This window comes from Notolepis coatsorum (genome assembly GCF_963971535.1).
Source record: "Notolepis coatsorum genome assembly, chromosome: 18".
In the NCBI taxonomy this organism is placed as follows: Eukaryota; Metazoa; Chordata; class Actinopteri; order Aulopiformes; family Paralepididae; genus Notolepis; species Notolepis coatsorum.
The window spans coordinates 28,832,762-28,855,477 of NC_140182.1; the positions used below are offsets into that span (position 1 = coordinate 28,832,762).

Consider the following 22,716-nt stretch of genomic DNA (forward strand, 5'->3'; position numbering starts at 1 on the left):
ATGGGGGACCCTGATGTAAACAAGACGAAAGTCTTTCTCTGGGGTCTGCATTCCCTTAACAATTGTATGTATTGAGCTGTACTGTGTACTGTACCCATTCTGCAATCTGTTAATAAAGTTTTCAATCAATTCAATCAATCAATAACTAGACAGTTACAATATAACATTTAGATTAATTAACCCAGTTAATGCCTTAAGAGAGAGAGGCTGGTGGTCAAGTCAAGTCAAGAGTTATTTGTCACAAGTTGTTTATTAGCCTAGACATTTTCAATTCATCATCTTGTTTACATCAGGGTCCCCCATGTTCAATTCATGATAACATATATGACATACAGGTAGACAGATGGACAGTACTGCTACATTTAGACATTTATGACATACCAGATTTTGAACTTGTGGTAGGCCTAGACATTTTCAATTCATCGTCTTGTTTACATCAGGGTCCCCCATGTTCAATTCATGATAACATATATGACATACAGGTAGACAGATGGACAGTACTGCTACATCTAGACATTTATGACATACCAGATTTTGAACTTGTGGTAGGCCTAGACATTTTCAATTCATCGTCTTGTTTACATCAGGGTCCCCCATGTTCAATTCATGATAACATATATGACATACAGGTAGACAGATGGACAGTACTGCTACATCTAGACATTTATGACATACCAGATTTTGAACTTGTGGTAGGCCTAGACATTTTCAATTCATCGTCTTGTTTACATCAGGGTCCCCCATGTTCAATTCATGATAACATATATGACATACAGGTAGACAGATGGACAGTACTGCTACATCTAGACATTTATGACATACCAGATTTTGAACTTGTGGTAGGCCTAGACATTTTCAATTCATCGTCTTGTTTACATCAGGGTCCCCCGCATGTTCAATTCATGATAACATATATGACATACAGGTAGACAGATAGACAGTACTGCTACATCTAGACATTTATGACATACCAGATTTACAAATACAGTACTGTTTGTGATACAAAAAGAGTCCAGAAAAGAAAGGCTATACATTTGACGTAGAAACTGTACATTGGAGGAGGTTGGGTGGGTGGGGGGGACTGTACATTGCTTCTTCTAAGTGTCTATGCTTTTTTTTGTCAGTATTTACTGGCTTTCAAAAAAATAACATCTTGTTGCTTGTGTGTTGAAGGACTTTTACCGAAGGGTTACACATATCATGTCTGCACGTACAGACGTGCGGTGAACCCATCCTGCGTTGACCATACCTCTTTTGAGGCCACTGTGCGAATGACTCACCAGTCTGAGGAGGAGATCCTGGTGTGGGCAAGGTCGATGCAGGTCACCTGGAGAGTGGCCCATACATATATGTCATATATGTTATCATGAATTGAACATGGGGGACCCTGATGTAAACAAGACGATGAATTGAAAATGTCTAGGCCTACCACAAGTTCAAAATCTGGTATGTCATAAATGTCTAGATGTAGCAGTACTGTCCATCTGTCTACCTGTATGTCATATATGTTATCATGAATTGAACATGGGGGACCCTGATGTAAACAAGACGATGAATTGAAAATGTCTAGGCCTACCACAAGTTCAAAATCTGGTATGTCATAAATGTCTAAATGTAGCAGTACTGTCCATCTGTCTACCTGTATGTCATATATGTTATCATGAATTGAACATGGGGGACCCTGATGTAAACAAGATGATGAATTGAAAATGTCTAGGCTAATAAACAACTTGTGACAAATAACTCTTGACTTGACTTGACCACCAGCCTCTCTCTCTTAAGGCATTAACTGGGTTAATTAATCTAAATGTTATATTGTAACTGTCTAGTTATTGATTGATTGAATTGATTGAAAACTTTATTAACAGATTGCAGAATGGGTACAGTACACAGTACAGCTCAATACATACAATTGTTAAGGGAATGCAGACCCCAGAGAAAGACTTTCGTCTTGTTTACATCAGGGTCCCCCATTTTCAATTCATCGTAACATATGACATACAGATAGACAACTGGGTTAATCTAAATGTTACATTGTACAGTAAGTGGGGAGTGTAAACAAGTTGACCGCTGGCTGTGTTGTGAAATGTGAATAAACCGTGAAGTCACACGAAATAACGTTATACGCGACGCTATACAAACCAATTACATAATCCTATCCAACATGTGTAAAGGCACACACAACATATTCCAGTTAACGGTATATTTTATTAATGATTCGTTATGGCGTAATCAATACTTCCATGCGTATAAATTGCGTTCAGCCTCTCTCTCTGGAGTTAACGGAGTTTCGACTCCTGGCTAGAGGAGCTTGTCTCGGCTCATGCGGGGGGCCAATCAGAGAGGGGCTTCGCTCAACCAATCAGAGAGGGGTCTGCAGAAATGGGAGGGGTCTGCAAAAATAGAGTTCAACCAATCAGAGAGGGGTCTGCAGAAATGCGGCTACGAATTGTAGAGACGCTGCCTCGGCGGGGTTTGAACGGTGTCCCACCCGGAAGCCGATGCTTGAGAGCGAGTCGGCTCGGCGGGTGGCAGTAGAGCTATACTGCTGCAGGATGGAATTTAGCGGCGGCCAGTGTTGTGGCTCAGCTGACTGTTTTCTGTCCACATTAGCGTCGAACGCTATGTTATAGTGGGGCTACTGTTTTTGTTCTGTCTCCAGTGGCGGCTCTACCACTAGGGGCGCTAGGGCGCCGACCCACCTGCTGGCCAGCTGCTGTTAAATCAGAGAAGAAGACAATAAAACTTTTTCGTTTTTGTGTTTTATAGCCCTATAAATAATATAAACATGTTTAAAATTAATAATATTTACTCATTTTAAGTATGTTTGTATTTCCAATGCACAATATAACGTTATTATCTAAATAAAAAAAACATCGTTTTCCAGAGCAGGAAGTGACATCACGTTTTTTTTTTTTTTTTTTTTTTTTTATTTCTCGGCCCGGGCTATACGCGATAGCGCTCTGAGTGCGCGTCACAGTTTGATCGCTGTCTCCGTCACAGCCAATCAGTGCATACGGCGTTGTGCGTTGAAATATGACTATTATGTTGGAATCCGAGCGCGATTTGAAGCGGTCTAGAAAGCAGCGTGAACTTCCGTGAGAATTTCCATAGCCGCATTTCGCGGAGACGCTCTCTGATTGGCCGACGCCAGTATTTCTTTCCATGGCAGAATTTCACAGAGACGATATCTGATTGGCCGAATCCAATTTCTAATGTTCCAATTCTAGCTTCTAGCTTGGTTCCTGGTACTAGGACTGTTGTTTGTCTTAGAGCGTGCCGTGCCGTGACTGCAAGTTCTTTAGACTGTTAAGCTTAGGCACTCTTTCAAAGTTGGTTAAGGTTAGAGTTTGTCTTAGAGCATGGCGATAGAACGCCAGGTAGTTTGCAGTCTGTTCGAGCGGAAATGGACAAAGGAATGTACTTGTTGAGTGTTGTGCTAACGTCGACGAGCTCAGCTGAGCTAACACTTGGCTAACAAGCTATATGGCGGATTATACACGTTTAAGCTCTCCTGCCCTGGACGTTTCAACTAAACAGTGAGTCTCTCTCTCTCTCTCTCTCTAACGTTAGTACTAGTACTAGGCTGGTGCGGGCTAACTGGCTATCGTTCTGGCAGCTAACGTTAGTACTAGTACTAGGCTGGTGCGGGCTAACTGGCTATCGTTCTGGGAGCTAACGTTAGTACTAGTACTAGGCTGGTGCGGGCTAACTGGCTATCGTTCTGGGAGCTAACGTTAGTACTAGTACTAGGCTGGTGCGGGCTAACTGGCTATCGTTCTGGCAGCTAACGTTAGTACTAGTACTAGGCTGGTGCGGGCTAACTGGCTATCGTTCTGGGAGCTAACGTTAGTACTAGCCTGGTGCGGGCTAACTGGCTATCGTTCTGGGAGCTAACGTTAGTAGTACTAGGCTATCGTTCCGTGATTTGTTTACTTGGTAACACGGGTTGCTAAGGAATTTAGGTTCGAGGTTGAAGAAATCTCTCTCTCTCTCTCTCTCTCTCTCTCTCTCTCTCTCTCTCTCTCTCTCTCTGCTTAACGGTTAACGTTTGTAAATAGTTTTTTTAGGAGCAGTACTACTGCTGGCCATTCATGAAGCGAGACATTGCTGATTGTTTATTTATCGATGGCTCATTGATTTAACTACTGCAGCTCTCTCGGATTGAAAATACGTGGATTATGGCTTGTTCAATATCGTCTATGTTTGAATGAATGAGAACTTTATTAACAGATTGCAGAATGGGTACAATACAGTACGGCTCAATACACACAATTGTTAAGGGGATGCAGACCAGAGAAAGACGTTTGTCTTGTTTACATCAGGGTCCCAGATTTTCGATTCATATCGATAGTTTAATAGCTAGCCTTGGCTCGTTTAACAATATGCAAAATATGTGTACAGCCCTGTACTCATACTGAAGTTATTCTTGGTATATAATAGGTCTGATTGTGTAACGAATCGATTCCACGTCGCGCTGTGTGTGAGAGAGAGAAGGAGAGAGGGAGAGATCTGCCTGTGTTTGTAGACGGGCGAGTTTTGTTTCTAACTTTTCTATTTATATATTGTGTTTCAAGTTGTGAATTAGAGTCTAGACTATACTTTATTTGACTGGTTGTGTGTTGTTGTAGTAACAGCTGAGCGACTCGTTCATAAGAGCCGATTCATTGCCGTGAGCGTGAGTCGAATCGCTCACGTCTTGCCATGAGTGTTGCGTGGTACTGTACTGTACATGTTTGCATTTTGCAAAATGTTTGGTATAGCGCCCCCTAGTGGCGAATACCCACCGGCCGCCACTGTCTGTCTCTCTGCTACGGGAATGTCTGTCTATGCTACAGTTTTTCCCTCCTCTCAACCATTCATGCTGACGGTCAATCGGTGTCTACTGGGGGAGTAGTGCGGGGGGGGCTTTGTTTACCTTCATGGGTAAATGGGCTGAGGTCTAGGGCTGGTGTGCTGTTGTGAATATTATGAATGAATGCGGGACTGGTTCTCTCTGGTCCGCCTCCCCTTAACGTTGTGTACATGGGCTTGCCCATTCTACAGTATGTTTGTGGTGTTAGTTAATTTATTCATTAACCCCTTCATGGTGCACACCACAGTGGAGGTTGCTGTTTGCAACCACCACTGGTGCTCCGTGTTAGCATCAGTCCTTTGCTTTTGACATGTTGAAACAGTGCCCCGCCCGGCCGACGCCATAAGGTGGGTCGGCCCGGCGAGTGGCTGGTGGGCTGCTAAAGCCTGTACCGCCATGGTATGGAATTGGCAGCGATTAGTAACTGTGTTCGAATTGCTGTTTTTTCTATAAAAAAAATGGTGTCTGGTGGTGGCGGGGCCTTGAGGGCCAGCCGACGTCGACACATCGCGCGAGGTTGTTGACGTTATTAGCTTTGACCCAGCTGCAAGCTATAACCGCTCAGGGCTCCCCTCTCCGCAGAGGATTTTGGTCTTCCGCTGGAGCGCAGGCGGTATTTGTCCTAGGCCCCACACCGCCTCACACCGCGCAGCCAGAAGAAGAGAGAGCACGGCCTTGTCAGTGGCGATGACGAGGCCCTCGACAGGCGGCCATGTTTTCCCCCGCCAGAGGTATCCTGGGCGTTGAATCGACAGGTGTCCACAAGGCCGATAGCCTTGGCGGCCGAGGGATCGGCCATGTTGGATGGGCTCGGCTTGGAATATACAAGCCGTCGCCGTCCTGCCGCGAGCAGCCCGCTCTCCGATCACTCCCTCCCCCAACACCAGCGGAAAAAGGGGGCTCTGATTGTTTCCTTTGGCTGCGGGCCGCGTGCCTTCGTTGAAGCGCGGGCGGCCCCACTTTTCGCTTCTCATGGGGACAGGGGCTCACCGTGAGAATGTTGTGCTGTCAAGCGGCTCCCACACCATAAGCTGTGTTGGTTGAGCCTGGTGTTACGTCTGTCAACTATAAGTGTTGTCAGCAGGGGGGCTCGAAACCTTTTGAGGCACACTGTGCGGGCTTCCCCGGCCTCGCCTTCGCCAGGCCAGGTATCATGTTGGTGCCTCCCACTCCTGCGAGATCGGCAGTGGTCTGAAAAGAAGAGGTGCGCGTGATTTAGGTGGTAGTAATATCACTGCAGGGCTACAGTGTGTAGGAACCCATGGGGTCCTCACGCCTTGCATGTCAGGCTGCAGAACAACTCCTCAGCATGTTCTGGAGGGGTGTTCAGTGGGGGGGTGCTTTTGTCACCTAGATTGATGTCAGCTTCCCCCGTATCAAACCGGCCCTTTCTGTCGGGGTCCCCCCTTGGGTGCGGTTGCCTCGTGGGTAGTGTCAGGTTCCGACCCGACTCCACGGAACGCTCTGCTCGCACGGGTCCAGGGTTGGCTACGCACAGCGGGTGGGACCGGGCCGCCTATCTACAGTTCCTGGCGGACCTGCGCCACATGGCGGCGGGTGCGTTGGGAGTGTCATCACATATGGCTACAGCAGTACCATATGTCGAGGTGGATGGAGAGAACGCTGAGGCGGGGACTTGTATTTAAAAACACAACCCCACCCGTTTTCGGGTTTGGTACAGACCCTATTGTCAGGGTCACCAGCAGTGACAGCTCTGGTCGACGAGATCTGATCTCTGTGGACGAAGCAAGCCATCGTCGTGGCGTTTTCCTCCCGGTGTTCTCTGGTGCCTGAGAAATCGGGAAGGGGGGGGGGTGTCAGACCCATGTTGGACCATGGGAAGGTTCAGTATTTTTTGGATCGTCTTCTACCTGTTGAACACTGTCAGGTGGGGGTCTGGTTCTCCTCCATAGACCTGTAGGATGCGTGTTCGCATCCCCGATCTTCCGTCCTAGGGCTTACCTATGCTTCCTTACAGGGTTAGCGTATGAGTACCAGGGGCTGCCGTTCGGCTTTTCTCTGGCTCCCCGCATCTTCACCAAGTGCGTGGAGGCCGCACTGGGGCCTCTGCGTTGTCAGGGGTTACGAAGTGTATTCTGCCCTGCCGACGTTCTGGTCCTTGGCGGTCAAGGTGGATCGTCAGGTCTCATGCCAGGCAGGGTTCCTACCAGCCTGGGGTTGCTGTAGACTGGGAGTAGAGTACTCTTCTTCCCAGTCAACGGGTGGAGTGCTATGGGCATTCCTCTCAGAGCGTGTTGCGAATACGACGTCAGTGTCGTATATCGACAGACAGGGAGGAGTACACTCCCCCCGTCTGCACCGGGCGGCGGGCGGCTGGCTATGGGCGTTCTCCATCTGCGCGGCCTGAGGGCTCCCCACATCCCCGGCAGGGTGAATGTGGGTACAGGTGTAATGTCGCAGGGCGGTCCTCACCCTGACGGGTGGGGATTATGTCCGGACATAGTCAGGCAGGTCTGGGACCGATGCCGTGCTGCCTGGGATTCTTTCCCCATACATCTGTTAAGTCAGTTGTTGGGGCGGGTACGTTGAGGAGCGCAGGTCCTTGATCCTGATTGCGCCAGACCGGGGCGCAGCTGTGTGGTTCCCGGTCCTGATCCAGCTACTGGTAGCTCCGCCATGGCCTATTCCTTGGTCGGCGAAGGCCCTCTCTCCAGCACACGGGTCGCTGTACAGCACCCGGTGTTGTGCCAACGTCTGATGGTTTGGCTGGTGAGAGGGTAAGTCTGGAGAGGATGGACCCTTCTGTGGTTGATACCATCCGGAATGCGCATGCTCCCTCCACTGTCGCGCTTTACGCGGGCAGATGGCGTATGTACCAAGAGTGGTGTAAGGCGGGGGGGCAGGGACCCGGTGTCCTGCCCCCTGGATGCTGTTCTTGTTTACCTCCAGTCTCTCCTTGATAGACTGTCGGCTTCGATGGTGAGGGTATATGCAGCAGCTATATCCTCTTATCATGAGAGATTTGAGGGTGATGTTTTGTTCAGCCACCCTCTTGTGAAGCGTTTCCTGCTTGGCGCCCGACGCGTTAAGCCGGTAAAACGCTCTTTGGCTCCGAGTTGGGATCTTCAATTGGTCCTCGGTCGGTTGTCCTTGGCCCCGTTTGAGCCTCTTGAGCAAGCGCCGTTGGAACAGCTGTCGTTCAAGACCGCGTTCTTGCTGGCCGTCACCTCCGCTAAACACGTGGGTGAGCTTTGTGCTCTCTCGGTACGACCAGAGTGCCTGTCTTTTCGTTCCGATTGCGGTGCCGCTCTGCGGCCTAATCCTGCCTTCGTGCCTAAAAATATCCGGAGTTCCTTCCGCTCCAGGGATATTGTGGTTCAGGCGTTTCGTCCACCTCCTCACGCTATTGAGTTTGAGGCGGGCCTTCACCTGTCATGTCCGGTCCGGGCTTGGGGATTTACCTCAGCCGTACTCAGGGCCTCAGGGCTACCGATCAGCTCTTGTCTGTTACGGTGGTTCTCGTGCTGGTAAGGCACTATCGAAACAGCGCCTGTCCCATTGGTTGTGCGAGGGCATTGCCCTTTGCTACACGTTGGCTGGGCTGGGGGTGGGGCCTCGGTGGAGGACATCTGTGCTGCAGCTTCATGGTCCTCCCCAGATCCCTTCGTAAGGTTTTTACCTCATGGACATGACCGGGGGTTCTGTCTCCCAGGCGGTGCTGAGGTCTGTGGCCTCTCCTGCTTCCCGTCCTTTGGTGTGGTAGCAGGGGTGTGTGGGTATGGGCCACAGTGTGTTGTGTCACACGTGGTTCCGCCTGTGCTGTGTGTTCAAAGGGTTCTAGTTCCCTCTTGTTCGCACTCGGGTGGAGTTGACTGCGCCCCCTCTTCATTAGGAAGGATGGGGTGACGGGACTCCCCTCCCCCTTGATGTGGGCTTACGGGTCCTCAGGGGGTGCATCTGTCGGGCCTCGCGTCCGCTCTACCCCATATCTCGGTATGGCTTAAGAGCGGGACGCGATGCCAATACGAAATATAACGACAGGTTATGTATATAACCTAGTTATATGAGTACTGGCTAAGCGTCCCGCTCTTAGCGTGCCCTGAGTTCCCTTGGGGAAACTTTTCTTTGGAAACGATTTTTTCCGAGGAAGAGTGAGTGGTGGCCATGCCCAGTACTATGTAGCATGCCACTAGGGGCGGGGCCTGGCAGGTGAGGGGTGTATTTTGGTTTTATTCATTGATGGAGTACAATAGGTACATGAGATGAGGTATATCTCGGTATGGCTTAAGAGCGGGACGCTTAGCCAGTACTCATATAACTCGTTAAACCTTGCAGCATGAAGGCAGTAGTGTCTATATGATGATGAGTTAAACCTTGCAGCATGGAGGCAGTAGTGTCTATATGATGATGAGCAGTGATGCCGGTAACGCGTTACTAAGTAACGCGTTATTGTAATCTGATTACTTTTCCCCGAAAATAGTAATCTAACGCGTTAATCTTTAAAAGCCAGTAATCTGATTGCAGTTACTTGTCCAAGTGGCTGTGCATTACTATTTCGTTACTATCTCATCATAAATTCATAATGCAGGCGGAATGCAGTATTTTATTTCGTTTTCGACAGTCAAAAATAAATTTTGAGCTGTTTTTCTTATTTGCGAGTGACGTGGTGTGGCAGTGAAAGGGTTACACAAGAATGTGTCCCGCGGCGTGACTGGACTCTCTGTCTGTGAGTGACTCTGCTTTGGCCCAATCACATTCCCCATCCACAGTCTGCGAATCAGAGGCAGAGTAGGGCGGGTCTTCACAGCACGTCATGTGACATATGCGCCAATCGTGTGACAGCAGGCCTCGTCTGCATTCGTCTGAGAATTCCACCCCAAAACGCTTGTCTAAACGAAGTGAAACCGCAAGAAGACTTTTGCGGTTTCTGTTCAGACTTCCACCCCAAAACGCTCGTCTAAACGTAGCCTCAGTCAAAATACTGTCTACCGCTAAAAACAGCACATCCAATTGCATTGAAAGCATCTGGAATCACAACACTAGCCGACGCTTCGACTAGGTACAGGAGGACTCGGAGGCCAGCCAAACAGCAAAAGAGAGAGATTGTTTCTTTCCCTATTGATTAATGTATATTTGATGGTGGCAGAGCAAAAGCTCTTATTTGCCAGATTTACAGTTAATTTACATGTTAAAGAGAGACTGATTGTATGTTTATAGAGAGACATTTATAAAAACAATTTAATAGTTACAGTTGATATAATTGAATAGTTCAGCCTGCATTTGTTAGATGTGAATGGATACACTGGTTTTGTAAAACCACTGGCTGGCTGCTCTAATGCTGTGAGCATCATAGACTGTTGCTTTACCATACTTGATGGTACAGAAGCTGAAGCACTAGTTTAACAATTTACGTTATGTGCAGAGAAACAAGTTAAAAACAATTTATGCACTTTCAATAAAGCGTTTAAAAAAAACTGTTGGGGGAACGACGACGACTTCGTAACCTAGTTACTTTCAAAGTAACTAAGTTACTCTGATAATCAAGTAATCAGTAAAGTAACTTGGATTACTTTTTAAAGGAGTAATCAGTAATCAGTAATCGGATTACTTTTACAAGTAATCTGTGGCATCACTGATGATGAGTTAAATCTTGCAGCATGAAGGCAGTAGTGTCTATATGATGATGAGTTAAACCTTGCAGCATGAAGGCAGTAGTGTCTATATGATGATGAGTTAAACCTCGCAGCTTGAAGGCAGTAGTGTCTATATGATGATGAGTTAAACCTTGCAGCATGAAGGCAGTAGTGTCTATATGATGATGAGTTAAACCTTGCAACATGGAGGCAGTAGTGTCTATATGATGATGAGTTAAACCTTGCAGCATGGAGGCCATGAAGGCAGTAGCGACGCTGGCAGCACAGAGCAGAGCAGCGTGTCTCAGCAGCATCTCTCCCTCCAGCATCCAGCCCAACATGACAGCCATCATGGCTGCTAGGAAGCCCAGCACAGTGGCCTGGACCTGGGGAGAGAGAGAGAGAGCAGAGACTGAGGGTCAGAGGCAGAGCCAACCCTAGACCTACAGGGGCCCTGAAAAAAACGAAACAGGGGCCCTTATGCTTGACCTTCAATCTGATCTCCGCGCCAGAGGAGTCATTTCGACATGTGGCTGGTCAGTTGAAATTACATTTTATATGATGATTGATGTTTCAAGGGGCTCTCTGATTGGTTGACTACGAACAATTAAAAAACTAAGAGGGCCTTGATTAATTAATTCCACTACTAATTTGGCAGTCATACCGAGATTCTAAAATGTTTTATAAAAAAAGAAATAAGTATCTTTCTTTCAAATACAATTCTGATTAGTTGGGGGCCCTATTAATTAAGGAAGGGGGGTCCTAAGCACAGGGCAGGGTAGGTACTGGATAGGTTCGCCCTGGATCATATCAGTGCGTTCTTCAGTTGAGTTGAACCCTTGTGTTAGTTTAAACACAAACTCAAGTTATATAGACAAACAGTGTTTATTTATCATATGATGTTAATTCCATTTGTTCCATCATTTAGCACTCCATTTAGTCATTTAGCTGAACACTTTTATCCAACGCGACTTCTGCACAACAAGTCAGCAGGAAGGGTAAAACTCTTACAGCTGAGTAACAATGATCATCAAACAGTGCTGAAACTTGGGTGCTGCAGTGTTGAGTGCATAGTAGTAAAGACATTAGTAGTATTAGTATAGCATGATAGTATAAGACAGTAAGAAGGTTAGTGTTTTTTTTATTGAATTCTTTTATTTCAGATATTGATTGAAGAAGTGTGTTTTTACAGTGAAAGATTGGTTGGGTTTCGGCTGTCCTGACTGTGGTGGGAAGTTCGTTCCACCATTGTGGAGCGAGGGCCAAGAATAGGCGGCTTCTCTTTGATGACCGTCGGACAGGAGTGGGTCTGAGGCGGCCAGAGGAGGTCTTGAGGGTGTGTAGTTAGAGACCATTGACCGGAGGTAGGCGGGAGCCGTTCCCTTCACCAAGGTCGAGGGCCTTGAAGCAGATTCGTGCGGCAATGGGGAGCCAGTGCAGGTCCCTAAAAAGTGGGGTAACGTGGGCTGACTTTGGTAAGTTGGAGATCAGACGGGCGGCTGTGTTCTGGATGAGTTGAAGAGGCTTGGTGGCGGTGATCGGTAGACCACGCTATCGCTGTGAAGCCGTGTATGGCCAGTGATCTTTGGTGCAGCGTGATAAACATCTGGCGTGACTCCACTGCAGAACGGCCCCCGAATTGATCTGCCAGGCCGAACATATCCGGTACCTACAACAGCCCCGCAGAGAGGAGAGCCAAAAGATACTCGTTGTGTCTTCTTGAGTGAAGTTACAAAGCCTGACTTTAAGCCTGACTAATTAAACCCAGGTCTAGACTAATCCGTTATCCCGGATTGTGACTGCAACTTGTTCCTGTTTGCGGACGACTCAGCCCTGCTGGTCTCTGACAAGAACAAGTTACAGGTTGAAAAAACCCTCAGCTCGGAACTAGGCAAAATCTGCATATGGCTCGCTGATAACAAACTATCATTACACATGGGCAAAACAGAGTCCATTCTCTTCGGTTCAAATACCAAACTCAGCAAGACCGACGGCTTCTCAGTTACAGTGGGTTACAATATTGTCACAAGGAAAGATGAAATTACCTACCTGGGTTCCATCCTAGAGGCTAATCTCTCCTGTGACAAAATGGCATCCAATGTAATAAAAAAAGTCAACCAACGAACTCGATTCTTGTACCGGATCTCCTCTCTGGTAAACAAGAATACCCTGAAGACTCTGGCAGGAGCACTCATTCAAGGGTACTACGACTATGCTTGCACCTCATGGTACCAAAGCACCTCAAAGGCGCTAAAAACAAAATTACAAACATCTCAAAACAAACTGGTCAGACTACTGCTTGACCTTACCCCTAGAACCCACCTCACCCCTGCCCACTTTGACAACCTAGGATGGCTTAGAGTAGACGACAGAGTACAGCAACTTGCAATGGGCCTGGTCTACAAGATACACTACACTACCAAGGTACCCATGTATATGTCAAAATACTTCCCAAAGGTCAGTGAATACCACGATCACAACACCAGAGGGAGCTCCACAAATCATGTTAAACCCAGATTCGGCTCAAACAAGGGACTAAACACGTTTCGCAATTATGCCACATCAATGTGGAACGCCCTACCCAAAGCTGTAAAGGAATGTGAATCACTACCCACTTTCAAAACCACTCTCAAGGGACACCTACGGGAGACTGCAATTCAAAACTGGCCCCTGTAAATGTCCTAACCCAACCCCCTCCAATGTACAGTAATTTACCTAGTATGGTTTTGTCAATATTCCAATGTACAATTTTGCTTGTTTGTACAGTCCCCCCCCCCCCCCCCCCCCCCCAATGTACAGTTTTGCTAGCAGTACTGTCTATCTGTATGTCATGTATGTCATATATGTCCTGATGAATTGAAAATGGGGGACCCTGATATAAACAAGACGAAAGTCTTTCTCTGGTCTGCATCCCCTTAACAATTGTGTGTATTGAGCTGTACTGTATTGTACCCATACTGCAATCTGTTAATAAAGTTTTCAATCAATCAATCAAACACCAAAGAGCATCAACTAAAATGTAGCCCACTCCAACCGTAAAAAACATTTGAACACAATAAATAAGATATAGATTTGGTTGTACCATGGGTAGAAAAAATTAATAAATAAGTACATAGACGATGAGAGAAATAGGTAAGTACATAGACTATGAATAGATAACACATAGACTATGAATAGATAAGTAGGCTACATAGACTATGAATAGTTAACACATAGACTATGAAGAAATAAGTACATATACTATGAGAGAAATAGATACGTTCAGTTCAGTTCAGTTCAGTTATTTTTTATTTCGGGTTTTGGACACATAACAATGGTCATTCCATAAATCGACAACGTTTTACCAGCTGCTATTGCAGCATTGTCCAATTGTCCGAAAAGGGCTAAGGAGAAGCACTAGGCGTGTTGGGCCCTACATTTACATACATAGTACATACACACATTACAGTACACACATATAGTACACATTACAGTACACATTACAGTATAGTATACCTGCAGTATATATAATAGTGTATACAACACATATAATGTGATATAGTACATGATATATACAATATAATATAGTACCATAATATAATAGTATATAGTGTAAATATAGTTTAATATAATATACAAATACATTTTAATATGATTATATAATGTAATATGATATAACGTACAATACAGTATCATATGTATTTTTTTTGAAAATAGTATTTCTTTTTGTCTAGATTTGAATTAATTTATGTTTTCACAATATTTTAGTTCATCCTAGTTCATAAGTAGGCTACATAGACTATGAGAGGAATAGATAAGTACATAGACTATGAGAGGAATAGATAAGTACATAGACTATGAGAGGAATAGATAAGTACATAGATTATGAGAGAAATAGATACGTATATAGACTATGAATAAATAAGTACATAGACTATTAGAGGAAAACATTTGCAAATGAGTTATACGCTGTCTCTTATGGCTGTCAGTTGGCCCTAGGAATACCATTCAACTATGAATAGAACTATGAAATGAGGCCAATTGGAATGGAATTCAAAATATGAATGATACAATTTACATATTATTATGACATCAAAGCAGGCATCTAATGAATTAATTGTATGTTGTATTTGCTATTATTGGTACCAATAGGAAACATGTTTGTAAATCCCACATGTTTGCAGTTCACCTCATATTAATTATGTGTCTTTTTTGTTAGTTTTTCTGTTTGTTTCTTTTCTTAACATTCGGCTGGCAGTTTGGTATTCAAATTGTTTTATTTTAATTTTTTTTACTGTAACGACCCTGAGTTTGGGGGTCATTGGTCAGCCGAGCTGTCACTCAGCACAGCAGGGGCTGACCTGTGTTAAAGGTATAAGAGGGTGGGGCACCTAGTGTGTGCGCTCTCTTGGTAGTATGACAGTAGCAGGTGCAGATAGTTTGCACGAGAGGTGATGCACCCAGTTTGTGACTGTAACCCAAGAACTGAATAAACCATAACGTGAGAACTAACCCCCTTGAGTCGGTGAGTCGTCAATAACAGGAAACGTTACAATACATTTAGATTATTGAAATTAATTCAGACAACCTTCCTGTCTCGTGACAGTTTGATATGACATAACGTTACCTGCTTCAAAGCCAGGTTCCCCGTCGCCAACCCCCACCACTCTCCCACAGAGTCCATCCTTCCTGCGTTCACCTGACAAAAACACACAGACAGTTCTCACCACCAGTTTAATGAACCCTTTCACTACCACACTACAGAAGGTTAACTTTTCACTACCACACTACAGACGGTTATACAATATGTCATGTAGCATGTTATACCATAATGTAGCCTGTTATACCATATGTCATGTAGCCTGTTATACTGTTAGTCCTGTTGCCTGTTTATCCTGTAGCCTGTTATACTGTTTATCCAGTAGCATGTTATACTGTTTGTCCAGTAGCATGTTATACTGCAGGCTGAACTGCAGCTGTTTTTTCTTTCAAAGGTTGGTGAGGATTTTCACACAAGGACAGTAAACCCATTAAGACAGAAACAGAATACTGTGCTAAGAGGCAGATGCAGTCAGTCTGCCTGTCTGTCAGAATCTCACTCTGTTTCATTTTGTGTGTGCATGCCCGCCTATGTATGTATGTATGTATGTATGTATGTATGTATGTATGTATGTATGTATGTATGTATGTATGTATGTATGTATGTATGTATGTATGTATGTATGTATGTATGTATGTATGTATGTATGTATGTATATATATATGTATGTATGTATTGTGACGAGCCTTGTGGTGTTCAGGCTCGACACGGACCAGAACAAACTATTCCAATGTCCACACAAGCACAATTTCAATAAACAGTGATATTTATTGATCAACAGTACAGGTCCGATGGGCAATAGAGTAGTCAAAGTACAGCCCAGGGTCAAAACACGTTCCAGGCTCTCATACAAAAAGGGAATGTTCAATACTCAGGGTTTGTCGTCCGGTCCAGGGTCAGTTTCACAGGGGGGTATCTCAGCCATTCCAGGCCAATCAAAGTCGACTATACAAATCCTTATTCGGGGACAGGCCTTGTGTGTGTGTGTGTGTGTGTGTGTGTGTGTGTGTGTGTGTGTGTGTGTGTGTGTGTGTGTGTGTGTGTGTGTGTGTGTGTGTGTGTGTAATTGTTAGACTAGAAGTCTTTATTTGTCATGCAGTTTAACACACACACGCGAGATGGGCGACCCACAGGAACACACACACACATGCACTGAGTCGCCGATGAAATGTCTCTCTGCACTTTTCCCATCCCGTTGTCCTTCCCCCCATGGGCAGCCGGGAGCAGATAGGGCGTCAACATGAGCCGCGCCCCCGGGGACCAATCCAAGTGCTCCTGTCCGTCTTCGTCAAGGACACCACAGCGTTAGCGATCTGTTGTGCATGTTTTTCCATTGGGTTTATCTTATCGGGGGGGAAACCCTTGCGAGCACGGGGAGAACATGCAAACTCCACACAGAAAGGCCTGGGGCTGGGAGATACCCCACCTGAGTACCTGGCATCATGGAAACCTGGTCCCCAAGCAGGAATCGAACCCTGGACCTTCTTGCTGTGAGGCGACAGTGTTAACCACTACACCACCGTGCTGTGTGTGTGTGTGTGTGTGTGTGCGTGCGTGCGTGCGTGCGTGTGCGTGCGCGCGCATGTGCGTGCGTGCGTGCGTGCGTGTGTGCGTGTGTGTGTGTCTGTGTGCGTGTGTGTGCTCACAGCAGTAGACAGTCTGGAGGCCAGGGTCATCTCCAGGTTTCCCTTCATGCCTAGAACAGCCGGTACCAGGATGAAGATCTCTGTGACGTCCTGGAACACCTCCCAGTGCTGACATTAACACACATCAACGCACATTAACACACATCAACACACATTAACACACATCAACACACATTAACACACATCAACACACATCAACACACATTAACACACATCAACACACATCAACACACATCAACACATTAACACTTTGGTGACCACTGGGCTTAGTCTAATTAGTGGCTAGAGGACCGGGGAATGTAAACAGACGTGACCCTGTTTGTTGAGCTATATCTATACTTTATAGTATTGCTATCTGTCCATTCTCATTGTCACTTGAGTTCATAAACCGTCCCTTCAAAATGGCTTAAAGAAAAAAAAATCCATCAATAGGTTGTCATTTTATAGCGCCGTGAATATAAGCTTTATCGCAGATTTCGTCTCATATATTTTCTGGAAAGCTAGTTATGGAGCTAAAGGCTACTAACGTTATATTCAACGGCATTTCCGTTTTATATATGCTAAAGAAATAACACAAACTGCATATGATCCGGGCTCTCCCAAAGCATGTATGGATGAAAGGGGGGCGGCGGGGGACGGCGTTTAGTATTATTGATTACCAATACAGTGTCCGTGTAACAAGCCACATTCACTGATCGAATGCTTGCGTCTCACAACAATGTCTGATCCGGCTGTAATTTAGGTGAATAAGGTCTTACCGTCAGCCCGTGGGATACCCTACAGCATTTCCCCATTATCGATCGGCATCTGGTAGATCGATATGTCCATTGGTTGATGATAAATCCCCTTATTCCATGGTGAAATCTGCGATTCGAAACGTAATCAACAGTGCATGCTGTTGGTTCGGGATCAGGGTAATATGAAACACCATTGGAAGGTAAAACTTTTTTTTCCATTTGCCCACATGGTATACTGCAGTGGAGCGATGGCGCCCCTAAGAGGATCTGGCCGGTATTGCATGTTCGCGATTCCACAGACGAGGGTAGATGTGCAGAGCCGGTCGGGGATCTTGATCCGGTTATTAATATGGAATAAAACAATAACAACTTGCCACGGCTATGTACGTGCCTCTGGTCCACAACGCATGGCACCGAAAGCCGTATATATACGTGGCCGGTCCCCATTGTGTTAACACACATCAACACACATCAACACATCAACACATTAACACACATTAACACATCAACACACATCAACACACATCAACACATTAACACACATCAACACATTAACACACATCAACTCATTAACACACATCAACACGTTAACACACATTAACATACATCAACACACTAACACACGTTAACACACACATCAACACATCAACACACATCAACACACATCAACACATTAACACACATCGACACACATCAACACATTAACACACATCAACACACGGGACAATCCATTGGTAACTTGTTTCAAATGACAACATATACCCCGTAAATATTATTGCATGGATCGGAATACGCGTGGGATCGTGCGCTATGATATTTTGCAACAGGTTGACGTGCTGATACGAGAGAGAGCGAGAGAGAGAATGAGCGAGCGAGAGAGAGAGAGAGGGAGAGAGAGAGATAGAGAGGGAGAGAGAGGGAGATACAGATAGAGAGAGGGAGAGAGAGATAGAGAGGGAGAGAGAGATAGGAGAGATCGCTCCAAGAGCGCGTGTGCGTGTGTGAGTAGCTCGAGATCGTGACTGTGTGTAAATGCAGAGGGAACATGTTCTATGTTCCCCGGGTTCTATGTTCCCCGCTCGCGATAAAAAGGGTCCTATGTTCCCCGGGTTCTATGTTCCCCGCTGCTGCTACCCGTTCCCGAAAACCGCTACCCACTCCCGAAAAAGCGACAGAGTTGTGTGAGGGCCGACCATGTCAGCTGTGCTTCATTCTCTGTCATTACGGTAGTGTTCTCAAACGTACACGTCACGACGTGGTGACGTCGGTAACTCTGGAATAATCTTTTGCAGACGTTTTTTTGCAAATTATCTCTGTGATCGTATAGTGGTATTTACCCTTTTCTCTGCATTTGTTGCATTTCAATTGCTCGGTTTCAGGAAGGAAGCGCAGACGAGATGTTTTGAATAAAACAAAGCTGTGTTTATTCCATTTCAATAAACACAAACTAAATGAATCAAATAAGTATTGGATCTTCTTTCTATATCTAATCATCGTCTTCAGTTTGGCTGTTGGTCCATTGTCTGATCGGCTGATGCCGCTCAGACTCGTTCTCCGGTGTTTGTGGTCTCAGGTTGTCCCGACAACACGAGGCCTTCTCGCTGTTTGTGCTGGTTGCCAAGGCAACTCTGGTCTCGGATCCTCTGAGCTGGGAGCGCTTGGTTCGTCTCTCTGGATCCCCTGCTGCGATGCTGTTCTCCTCTTGTGCATCTGTATATAAAGACAATTCTCCTCCCCTTTTTCCTACGTCATCCTGGTGCCGATAGCTAGGGGCGTCACTGTTTTCTATTGGCTTAAACATGATCTCGGCCATCTTGACTCTTTAATGGGACATGATACTATTTACATCTATAGACTATTCTAGTATTTCATTACCTTATTTGGAAGTTCTACAGTTTCTCTCTCCTTGAAAAGAGAATAGCATACGTGGTTTCTTGATTTAACAGTACTTGGTCCTGGTTGTCTTATCTTTATTATTTAAGGGAGTTATTCTTTATTGTGACTAGTTCCTAACAGTCTTTTCTTGAGTTTTGTCCCAATGTAACTTATGTAATTGAACCTTATTTGATTGTTCATCATACTGATTGTATTCCTATGCTAAAGTCATCTTTAACCTTGTTTTTAGCTTAATTGAACACTAAGTATCTTGTTTAGTTTTCTAATCTTTGGTTCATAATGTTTTATAGTATAACTAAGCTTTTAACGAATTAATCTGTATCTTTATAGTTTTATACCAAGTTGATTAACCTTATAGTTAATTATGTCTTGTTTCTCTGATTATTTTGTTAGTTAGTCTGGTTAGCTGCAATTAGTTTTCTCCTTTTCACCTACTCAGGCATTCTAACTTATTTGCTAATGTGATTCTATCAGTTGTAGCCTCATGTAACTCTTAATAGCTCAATATGTTTTCTTGTTCTTTTTTTTCTTTTTTTTTAATCTTTTTCCCCCTCCATTTTCCTCCGATTTTCTCCCATCCCAATGTTAGTCGTATGCCAATTCCCAACCCCTTCCTGGTCGCTGCGCACTTACCCCCCACAGTCAGATCATCTGGGAGAGTGGAGGCTACCACGTGCTTCCTCCGACACACGTCCAGCCAATCACCGCCTCTTTTCACCTGGCAGCGCGGATTCTCATTGAGAGGGCGTAGCGTGTGGGAGGATCACACTATCCCCCTCAGGTCCTATCCGCGCTTAGCAGGCGCCCCGACCGAACTGTAGGAGTCGCTGTTTACAACGACCCGGACCCACCCCGCCAGCTTCTCCCACCCTCTAATACAGCCAATTGTATTAGTGTGAACGGCCAGCCAAGCTGGTGACAACCCCGGAGCTGTGAGCTGGATTCGAACAGGCGAATCCAGCTCACAGCTCCGGGGCTGGTGACGAACGCATTCTCCGCTACGCCACCTAACCGCCCCATGTTTTCTTGTTCTAGTATAATCTAAGACAAGTTATTATTCTCTGGTCCTTACTGAACCCAGATCTGTTTTGTCACAGGCCTTGTTCTTCAGGATGGCTGATTGTTGCAGCTGTTCAAATACTATAATCCTTACTTTTGGCCATGTGTGTTGCAATGTTTAACCTAAGGCCATCCTTGGAAGTACTGACCTCCCTTATCGCTGCGTTCAGTGTTTCTCTATGGTTTATAACTAACCTATCTGGCAAAGCCATCTGTTTTACCTCTTGCCTCAAGGTCTCAAACCGTCCAGTCTATCTGTTCTAAAGTTAATATGTGACTGGTGTCCTTCTGCTTCAGAATGTGCTGCTTGCGCCGGGGGAGGTCATTTCTACCACAGTGGCCTTAGGCATGGTCAACTGTTTCTGCTATCTTTAGGCTTTGTGCCAGCGTTACAGACACCCAATTTATCTCCTGAGCCACTGTCGCCCCTGTATTGCACATCTCCCCACAACTTACCGCTTACAACCAGCATCTCGTTCGGTATCATTGTACACCTCTTGGGAGAAGACATATTTCATTTTGATAATACACGACACACGTTTTTTTTTGGCAAGTGGATGTGACTTTGTTTAAGAAGTGTTTTAGTAGCGTTTTAGTAGTTTTGTATTTTATTTGCGCAGCTGATTATTAGTAAGATGTCAAGACGGTCAAGTAGGGTCAAGTAGGGTAACGAAAATACCCAAAATGTTTCATGACGATGACGACGGCACGATATACACAACATCATCACCAGCGACAGATGGACCAGGGTATGTAACGTCGTTAGTCAAATGTTTGCAATAGTACAGCTACTGTGTGTGTGTGTGTATGTCTGTCTGTGTGTGTGTGTGTGTGTGTGTGTGTGTGTGTGTCTGTGTGTGTGTGTGTGTGTGTGTCTGTGTGTGTGTGTGTCTGTGTGTGACTGTGTGTGTGTGTGTGTGTGTGTGTGTGTGTGTGTGTGTGTGTGTGTGTGTGTGTGTGTGTGTGTGTGTGTGTGTGTGTGTGTGTGTGTGTGTGTGTGTGTGTGTGTGTGTAGGAGCCTTGTGGCCTATTATTGTGAAATATGTATACATTTACCATTGCCTACCTGTGTATGCAGTTTGTAGTAGTACCGCTACTGTGTGTGTGTGTGTGTGTGTGTGTGTGTGTGTGTGTGTGTGTGTGTGTGTGTGTGTGTGTGTGTGTGTGTGTGTGTGTGTGTGTGTGTGTGTGTGTGTGTGTGTGTGTGTGTGTGTAGGGGCCTATATACTACCTACCTATATACTCACCTGAATGTGTGTTTTAGTAAATAAAGCCTACAACAGATATTGATTTTACTTTCTTATAATTTCTTTTTAGGATGTCTATCTGCAATGTGGGCCTTGCAGCTGAAGAGGAACTGTTTTCTGCAGAACCACACACGCCTACCTATAGCCCATTGTTAAACCAAGAACCTAAGTAACGAACAAAGATCAAAAAAAGAAAAACACAAACCGCAACATTCAGAGCCAGCCATCAATGAATATCGTGGCGCTACCCCCAACTCGGAAAACTGTGATCCAAATCGGATTAAAACTGCCAGAGTTATTGCTTTGACAGACAGACAAACAGACTATACTATACTTGTTCCATGAGAACAAACACTATCAGTATGCACCGTCAACTCTCATGATTAACGGTATAGAGAATAAGCTGTACCACCTAAGAATACACTACTTAAACATGTGCGTAAATACTGTTCACGTTTGGGAGTGGAAATACCTACTGTAGGAATGTAATAATGAAATACTTACTCATGAATGTAATAACCTTTTCTTAAAATATGCATGTCTACCCATGAATGTAATTAATAACCTTTTCTGAAAATATTCTGATGTTTATAAAGATGTCTACAATGTTTTACTGTTTTTAGATTATCATTAAGTGAATTGTGATTGTCATATGTATTGTTATGTTTTGTGTTGTCTTTCTGTGTGGACCCCAGGAAGACTATAGCTCGCCACTTAGGTGACAGCTAATGGGGATCCTTTTAAACAATAAACAATAATGATATCTGCATTGTGTGGAAAAAAAAGCACTCAAAGGTATGGAACGTACTAAACAGAACACAGTATTTATTGTTTATTTACAATTATTTCCACAAAAATAAGAGAGAATCGATGAGAAATTATCCAGCCGTGTGTGCACAGTAAATTTCGCAGAGTAAATTTTACTCAAACTTAGTATTTTACTGGCGCCCCAGTGGCGAACCATATAACTCGCTGAGTCACGGCACGGCCGACCGGGGTTCGATTCCCGGACCCATCGTTATTTGCCAAATGTCTTCCCCCCACTATGTCTCCCGTTCCTCCTCTCTCTCTCTCTACTGGACTGCCCAGTAGCAAAAAATAGA

General features: G+C 45.2%; 1 protein-coding gene across 1 annotated transcript in view; it reads right to left on the reverse strand.

Moving 5' to 3' along the window:
* slc41a2a (solute carrier family 41 member 2a) overlaps positions 1 to 22,716 on the reverse strand; it is a gene marked incomplete at both ends in the record, with an annotated part of 166,514 nt that overhangs the window by 135,784 nt on the left and 8,014 nt on the right. Inside the window, 3 exons of the mRNA XM_084335131.1 lie at positions 10,691 to 10,835; positions 15,056 to 15,127; positions 16,675 to 16,782. Of these exons, the coding sequence (XP_084191257.1) occupies positions 10,691 to 10,835; positions 15,056 to 15,127; positions 16,675 to 16,782 (325 nt within the window). The remainder of the gene's footprint in view (positions 1 to 10,690; positions 10,836 to 15,055; positions 15,128 to 16,674; positions 16,783 to 22,716) is intronic.